General features: G+C 43.1%; 1 protein-coding gene across 1 annotated transcript; it reads left to right on the top strand.

Annotated features, from left to right (window-relative positions):
- Positions 1-363: 363 nt before the first annotated feature.
- On the top strand, positions 364-8,535 carry ODF1 (outer dense fiber of sperm tails 1). Its single transcript, XM_022584532.3, has 2 exons — positions 364-683; positions 7,724-8,535. The coding sequence occupies exons 1-2, from the start codon at positions 364-366 to the stop codon at positions 8,118-8,120; spliced, it is 717 nt and encodes a 238-aa protein (XP_022440240.1). The 3' UTR covers positions 8,121-8,535.
- The last annotated feature ends 303 nt before the right edge of the window (positions 8,536-8,838 follow it).

Genomic DNA, 8,838 nt, shown 5'->3' with positions numbered 1-8,838 from the left:
AGTCCACAGGACACACAAAAGTCAAGAACATTTCAATTTAGCCCAATAAACCCCAAAGAGCTGTGATTACTTGGGGGGCCCATCCCAACTCAAGGTGAATAAAATCTTATATGGTTCTGAGAGCAGCTTTGTAACTCCAAGGAGGGTCTCTGGAGACCATGACTGTGCACAGTTCTCATGGTAACCAAAAGACTATGACATACTTAGAGGGTGGTGAGGTCATAGAACCCAAGCTTTAAAGTAAGTGAATCATGTGTGCCTCATTTCTTTTTAAAAGAAACTTCTGAGAAGAGCTTAGAAGAATTTTTCTCCCCCGAGTGCCATTTCTCAAAGGTACTCACAGAACAATAAGGTGTGACTGTAATGGCTGCACTGAGTTGTCTTCTGGACAGTGTTAGAAGGGACATAAAGAAGGTGGACAGAGAACTAAGGCAGTTGAAATGCATTGACGAACTCAGCACACGATGCCTATGTGACTTATACATGCACCCATATTGCTGCTGTGACTTGCACCCGTACCCGCACTGCCTGTGCTATTCAAAGCGATCACAGTCCTGCGGCCTGTGTGATCTCTACCCATGTTGCCTGTGTGATGCCAAGCTTTACTGTCTTCGCCCATCTCTCAGAAGTTTGGAGAGGAAAGCCATTAGAGCCATGGAAGACGAAAAGAGAGAGCTTGCCAAGTAAGAGAACTTCCTAAGATTTTTATAGTTGGTATATTAGCTTCCTAAGTTGGAAAAAGGGGGGGAAAGTGTGACAATCGATACTTGAGCAAAGATGAAATGGGTTCAAGATAATGACTCTGGTGACTTAACAAAGATTTAAAAAAAGAAGAGTAAATGGGTCCATGATGGGAATTATAAGATTCTCAAAAGACAGTGTAATGATGTCGATTGGCAAGGTTGTTTTCGGCTTGTAGCAGGAGTGCCAACGTGATAAATAATGTGGCTTTAATGAGAGAAAGAAACAGGGGGTGTCATTAAAAAGCTATTGGAAGCAGCAAAATAAACATTTTTTCTGGTTATGAGTAAAGTGATTTGAGTATATTTCGGCTTACAGAAATGACTTTGGGAGAAGTAATAATAATTGATCAAATCCTTAATGTTTGCCAGAGGCTTTAAGAGCAAGGGAGCAAATTGAACAATAGAGGCATTTATATGGTTTTGTAGGAAATCCTTTCTCCTACTCCCCAACTCTTGATGACTTAAAATTCATCTGGAATTGGGTTTATTGTCTGCCTCCCCCTTCAACTGTAGCAAAGATTGTGCAAATAAACTACAGAGCTGAGAGCTGCAGTTTTCAGAATAGAGTTGAAAAGGTTTTAATAGAATTGGATAATTTTAAATGCACTTTAAAATTTTGGAGGTTTGATCACATTTTATTTTTTGCCTGAGAAAGCTTTCTTTTTCTGTCTACATATGCCATTTAGTCTGTTACTATGATGAAAAAAAATGGTTGAAAACACTGTCCCCTGGTTAAATAAATTATGGTACATCCATACGTTGGGATGATATGTAAATGTAAAAAGGACTGATGAAGCATTTTAAGTATTGTCATATTAAGTGGAAAAAGCAAGGTGCAGAAAAACTAAATATGCTACTATTTTTTAAAAGGACACAAATAGATGATCTTTTGTATTGAAATCTATGTGACACATAACATTGTATAAATTTAAGGTGTGCAATGTTAATTTGATACATTTATATATTGTAATACGATTACCATTGTAGCGATAATTAGAACCTCTATTGTGTTACATAATTATCATTTCTTTTTAGTGGTTGGAATAATTAAGTTCTAGTCTCTTAACCACTTTAATGATTGTAATACAATATTTGTTGTCTATATTCACTATATCATGCATTAGAGCTCCACGACTTACTACTCACTGCCAGTTTGTGTCCTTAAACAACATCCTTCCTACCCCAATGATAGATTAATAGATCAGATGACAGATAAATAGATTAGATAGACAGATAGATGATAGTTAGATAGAAAGTAGATGATGGATGGATGGATGGAGAGAGAGAGAGAGAGAATGAGGCCCTTGACAACTGTGACAGTGTTGTTTCCCTGGAAACGGCAGTAGGGCAATTATTGTCCAGGTCATCAATCACCAAAGGTCAGGAATGGGCCTCCCTCAATAGTCTAAGAGGGAACTATTGGCAATAAACTCATCTACACTCAATTTGAACCAGTTTTAATTTTTACTCCTTAGAGTATCAAGTTATATAAATTTCATGCAGTGTCAGTCAGGGGTTCTTTTTTAAGTACTTGGTCTAAATGAAGGGTTACTTGTGAGCAGGTGTGTCCACTTCCCTGTGACTCTGAATACTCGAATACCCTTGATCCAAGTCTGCTCAGCCTTTGTCTCCTGGCTGTCCCTATTCTCCAGACTCTCCAGGTGAGTTCTTCACCACCTGGGCGCCCTCTGCCTACTCTGGGAGTCTCAATGATCTGCAGTGGACACAACTTCAGGCTTAATTCTTGGCAGTGTGGTTTTTACAAGAGGTAATGTTTTCTCTGGTTTGTCATACTTTTCCTGACAATGCTTGGATTTTTTGCTAATTTTTTTTCTGTTGCTTGTGGCAGTATATGAAGCTGCTGTTGTCTTCCTGGATCTCTGAACTGATAATACAGGGTCCATTTCAGAAATGACCTCAGGCTTGCCCTTTTGCATCTCTCCCCAGCCACTTTTCTTCTTATTCATACCACCTTGGGAAACACTCCTATGCTCTATTTCTGACAGCTTGACATTTCACTAACCTGAAAAGCTTAGTACTACCTGCAAACCTAAATATTCAATTTTCTGAATATGGATGAAAATGTTAAACCCTGATCCAGCTCCAATCCCAGAGGACTCCTACATTAATATTTTTTTCAGTGAAATGCCTCTTTTTTCTTCTCTCTCAGCTCCCAGTCCATGACTAAATAGATCCAGAAATATCATGTTGATTCAATTTTTTAAAAAACAATCTTTGGTGTGAAACTTTGTCCAAGGCTTTTAGAATGGAGAAATCGTATTCACATGACCTTTTACCCCTTAAAGAGAAAGATAGCAGTTTGGTTAGGTTATGACATGTGCTTTCAGATGCCAGGCTGTGTTATCCAGAAGATTCTTTGCCCAGTGGGGAAGTAAGATTCCCTGGTCTATAGCTGCCATGACCCCACTGGAATTGTCTTTCTGTGTGAGAGTCTATGTGCTCTGTCTCTGGGTGCTCCTTTAATAATGGGCAAGAAGTTTTGAATAACCATATAATTCCCCCCAAGAGTCATTTGAGCCTTCCTGAGTGTGTGTTATTTGATTGATGCACGCGCGCGTGTGGTGCGTTTTTGGACTGGGTACAGAAGGTCCAATTCCTTTTCATTGTTTACTGAGCAGTTGCTTCAAAAGATACCTTGGCCGTATCTTCATTAGTAGAAACCCAAGTAAGTCCTTTCATTTCTTTAGCTTCTTTGATATTCTTTTTTCCTCCCCAAATTTCCTTTTGCACCCCAAGCACTCGCCTTTTCCGACTCTTCCTTCCTTTTGGTTGAGAGAGACTGGAGTGACTGAATTTGGTTTCCTTTGTAAGAAGGTAGATAGCTAGTGGGAAGCAGCCGCATAGCACAGGGAGATCAGCTCGATGCCCTGGAGGGGTGGGATAGGGAGGGTGGGAGGGAGGGAGACGCAAGAGGTAAGAGATATGGGAACATATGTATATGTATAACTGATTCACTTTGTTATAAAGCAGAAACTAACACACCATTGTAAAGCAATTATACCCCAATAAAGATGTTAAAAAAAAAAAAAAGAAGCCATGCAACCAGCCTGCTGTAAGTTTGCACCTGACTCACCTCCACACTTCGTGGGCTTCCTGTCTTCTGTACTCAAGTGCCAGAAGCAAAGTCAGCCCCTCCTCAATCCTGCCGTTATGAGTTTATTATCTAATTACCCCGTGGCAGAGTGGCTCTGACACCTGGCTTTAGTCCTTGCGGGCACATGAACCTTGATTTGCAGCTGCGCCTAGGAATGCACTGGGCTCAGCCCTGTGCCCTTTGCTGGTGCTTGGAAACTCATCCTGAGACTGTGCTTCCATCTGCTCATCCAAGTATCCGTGGGTAGCCTGTGGCTCAAGAAGTTCCCTTGAAAAGCCCCCCACAAAGGGTACCATCTTCTGAAAACTTCAAAAACCTGCCCTCTGGTTTCTTGTTTACCCCTCACGCTCTGAGTATGAAGTTTTCACTGAATCACTCTCACTGGGGGAGGCTGGTGACTGTTAGCCCTCAGGGTTGCATTCTTTGTGGTTTAGCCTTCCTGGGTCTTAAGCCCTCAGGGAATCTTTCCATCCCCCATCCTTTGACCCAAAGATCAGGGCATAGTCACACCTTGGGAGCCGGCAGAGAGGAACTCCGGGGCTTTATGGCTTTACTTACTTTATGGCTGGTGGCTGGTTGGCTTTCCCGCTGAGAGGAGAGTTCCACTGTTTCCCTCTGTGTCCCTGCAGAGCTGGAAGCAAGTTGGGCCCCTTGGTCCCCTCTCATCACAATCTCTTTGTATGCAGAGGTCTCGGGGTGGCAAGAGTAGGAGTTGCTGCCCATCCAGGCCAAATGCATGTCCATTATTTGACCTTAGTGTTTAATGACACAGGACTCGGGGCCTGGTCGCTTAAAGCCTTGAATTTCAGGGAAGTCTGTGTAAAGCAGAGCCTGGTACAGCCTGTTAAAGAAATTTACCCTTTATTGAGTGAAAACCAAGTGCCCAACACTTCACCTTCATTTAATCCTTGTAACACCGTGGCCATCTTATAGATGATGAACCAGAGTCAGGGCAATGTTCGTGATCATCAGGAAATGGGACAGCTGGGACCTGAAGCCAGGTTTGCCTGACTCTGGAATCCCTGTGCTTAATCACCTGGTTAGTGGTCCTGAGTGATCTTCCGACCAGGACCAGCAGCCAGCATCACCTGGAACTTGTTAGAAATGCAAATTATTGGCTCCTCCCGAGACTGGCTGAATCAGAAAGTCTGGGGGTGGGGCCCAGACGCCTGTAATTGAACAAGACCCGCAGGTGTTCAGATGCACCTGTGTCGTGCCACTCTGCTCCCTTCTGCTCCACTCTGATACCCTTATTCAGTATCTACCAAAAGTCAGGAGGAGAGAGACAAGGCAGGAAATGGGAAGAAGGAGAAGAAAGAAGAGAGGGAAAGATGCGTTGGAAAGGAACAATTGAGCTTAATGGGTCTCTGGAGGGGTCTAAATTAGGAGAAAAAGTAAAGTACTCCAAGGAAACCAGAGGAAGTCCAGCCTCCCTTTGGTTCAGAGTAGAGAGAGGCATTCTCATCATCCTCATTACTTTAGAATAGTCAGCCGGCTGAACCTGATTCATACCTTTGTGAAGATGGCTGGCGATATCCCTCACCTTTGCTGTGGGCAGTATCGCATTCAGGAGCTTGGTCATACATTCAGGTGAAATTCAGCTTCAGCTGAGAGAAGAGGTGACAGCCCAGAGTGGCAGACAGATGGCACCGCCCACTTGCTTTTCCCTAGCATTCCGAAGAGCCTTCTGCCACCAACCAAAGAGGCTGACTTGCCTCTGTTTACTATGACTAAGTTCCTCCCTGGTGATAACTAGTAGAGCAGGCCATCTCTCTTTGCCCAGAACCCCAAAGAACCAAGGAAAATCGCATGTGGGGTGACAGGTACTTTGCCAGGCAGGAGTCAGGTTGCAACTTCAGAGTTAAATCTGATGAGTAAAATGAGACTCCTGCAATTTCTCCTAAACCCGCACATCCCCACTGATAACCCCTGGCCTAAAAGCAAAAGGAAGAAGAAACCTTGTCTAGCCAAGACTTTGGGGCAATTTCCTGAAGACCCACATTTGTGAGACCCCTGTTCAGCTGCTGCAGTGGGGATGGGGCTGGAGTGATACGAATAGAGGAAGAGGGGGAATCTAAGCAAAAACAAAAACAAAACAGAAACAACAAACTTATACTTCAAGACTCATATTGTAAGAGGAGGAGATAGATCTGGGAGCCAGCTTTGGCTTGTAGATCTGGCTCCCAGATCCATCTCCTGTAGAAGACAACAGGGCTTATGGGTATGTTAAAAAAATATTCCCTCTTTTTGCTTATCTGTATTTTCTGAGTTTTTTACAATGAACTTGTATAACTTAAGTAACAAAAAGAAGTGTATTAAAAAATTCAGCAAAAAAAGTAAGAATTAAAAATGTATCTCTAACCAATCACCCAATCACAGTCTAGACTCCTCAAACCAGAAGAGCTTCTAGAAAGCATACATGCCAATACCTTCCTTTGGAGGCCAAAAGATTTGCCAGGAGTAAGTCTTAGAACACAGATTTTTAAAAAAAATGTTAAGGGATAAAAAGAAGAGCATTTCAGAGCATTAGGTTGTCTTTGGAAGGATCAGGCAATTAGAAAGAAAGTGGTCCCTGAGCAGGGCCAGAGCATGCAGGGCTGATGCCAGGCTGATGAGGTCCTCATGCCAAGAGCTCAGTCTGACTGATGGTTAAAATCATGACCTAGGCATTAAACAAGCCTGGATTTGAATCTAGGCTCTGCCATTCACCACCTTCACCAACTCCCCATCTACAAAATGGTGACAATTACACCTGCATGACAGGGTTCTTGTGAGGGTCAAATGAAACAGTGCCTCTAATGGCTTAGCACTTTCCACGGCACACTGTGGGGAAAAAAAAAAAAGAAAGAAAGAAAAAGAAAAAACACACAACAGACAAAAGCCTAGCATCCTAACTACGTGGCAAGCACTAGTATAGATTCTTTTCATTCATTAACTAATTTAAGTCTCATGAAACCCCTAGAAATGGGTTACTATTATTGTCCCAATTTTACAGATGAGGAAACTGAGGCACAGAGAGGTTTAAGGAGCCTGCCCAAAGTTCCATAACTAATAAGAGGAGGAGCTGAGATTTAAATGCAAGAGAATGTGGTGATCATTTTGTAATGCATAGAAATGTCAAATCACTATGTTGTGCACCAGGAACTAACATAGTATTATAGATCAATTGTACTTCAGAAAAACCCAACCCACCAACCAAACAAACTCATAGAAAAAGAGATGAAATTTGTGGTTATCAGAGCAGTGGGATGGGGTGGGGGGGATTGGATAAAGGTGGTCAAAAGGTACAAACTTCCAGTTACAGGATAAATAAGTACTAGGGATATAATATACAACATGATTAAGTAACAGTGCTGTAGGTTATATATGAAAGTAAAGAGTAAATCCTGAGTTCTCATCACAAAGAAAAAAATAATTTTTTCTATTTAATTTTGTATCTATATGAGATGATGGATGTTCACTAAACTTATCGTGATAGTCATTTCATGATGTATGTTGTCAAATCATTATTCTGTACACCTCAAATTCACACGGTGCTGTATGTCAATTATACCTCAATAAAACTTGAAGGAAAAAGAAAAAAAGAAAATTAAAAATAAATACAAGAGAAAGATCTGGAAGGCCAAGCACCCATCTGTTGTTAACAGGGGTTTACCTGTGAGGGAGTGTGATTTACATGGGAGGAGTCTCATTTTTTACTTCTACACGCTTCTGTAAAGTTTGACTTTTCACAATGACTAGTGTTTATTACTTTTGCTGTTTTTTTAAAAAAAAAAAAAGAGGTAAAAATATTGCTTGTTAAGCTGTATCTGAGTTCCATGGTCTGAGCTTCTTCCTCCCACCCTTTCTTTTTCCTAAATTCCAGATTGAGAAGAACAACAAATAGAATTCTAGCCTCCTCTTGCTGTAGCAGTAACATTTTAGGATCAGTGAACGTGTGCGGCTTTGAACCCGATCAAGTCAAGGTGCGAGTGAAGGACGGAAAGGTGTGCGTGTCAGCTGAGCGCGAGAACAGATACGACTGCCTGGGATCGAAAAAGTACAGCTACATGAACATCTGCAAAGAGTTCAGCTTGCCCCCGTGTGTAGATGAGAAGGACGTGACGTACTCCTACGGGCTCGGCAGTTGTGTCAATATCGAGTCTCCCTGCTACCCTTGCATGTCTCCCTGCAACCCCTGTGATCCCTGCAGCCCCTGTGACCCCTGCAACCCATGCTATCCCTGTGGGAGCCGGTTTGCCTGTAGGAAGATGATTTTGTAAAGTGTAGGAACCCAGGACTTAGTAGAGTCAGGTATCCAGCCCGGCAGCTCTTTCAGCGTTTCTCTCCCCCTTCCCATGGCCCGTGTTATTCAGGAACATAGAAAACTGAATACATAACTGCAATCCACTGGTGTGTCAGAGTATTTTGGTTCAACCCACCACAGAGCCCCGCCAGGTTAGTGGGCAACGGAAGGGTGAACAGATGGGAATGGAGATGAATGGTGAGATCTGCCCTCCTGTGTGCTACTTTATACCCCACTACCGCCAAATCCCAGGAAAAGATACTTTTGGGGTGGGCATCCCCAGACACTGTTTTTCCAGATGATTTTGTGACATGACCTTGCCCAGAAATGAAACAGTCAAAGCAGAAACCAAGACTAGTTAGGGCTGAAGGCAAGCGCTTTTTTTTTTTTTTTTTTTTGCGGTACGCGGGCCTCTCACTGTTGTGGCCTCTCCCATTGTGGGGCACAGGTTCCGGACGCGCAGGCTCAGCAGCCATGGCTCACGGGCCCAGCCGCTCCGCGGCACGTGGAACCCTCCCGGACTGGGGCACAAACCCGCGCCCCCTGCACAAGGCAAGCGCTTTTTCAAAGCTACTCCGGTAGGGAGCACTGGAGAGAAATGTGGTTGGAGTTTTGACTGGGGCAACGATGAGAGTACAAAAGTATGGGGGGAGCATGTTCACTGACAGAGGGTGGGGTGGCCATACAGCTGTCGT

This window comes from Delphinapterus leucas, chromosome 17 (assembly GCF_059928025.1).
Source record: "Delphinapterus leucas isolate spDelLeu-1000000601 "Yukka" chromosome 17, BTC_Dleu_Yukka2, whole genome shotgun sequence".
In the NCBI taxonomy this organism is placed as follows: domain Eukaryota; kingdom Metazoa; phylum Chordata; class Mammalia; order Artiodactyla; family Monodontidae; genus Delphinapterus; species Delphinapterus leucas.
Note: the sequence above shows the minus strand (reverse complement) of the source record. Positions and strands in the feature narration are given on the sequence as shown.

Coding starts and splice junctions, on each gene's coding strand:
- ODF1 (XM_022584532.3), top strand. CDS start 364: ATGGCTGCACTGAGTTGTCTTCTGGACAGTGTTAGAAGGGACATAAAG. Junction 684..7,723: donor GAAAAGAGAGAGCTTGCCAA/GTAAGAGAACTT, acceptor CCTAAATTCCAG/ATTGAGAAGAACAACAAATA.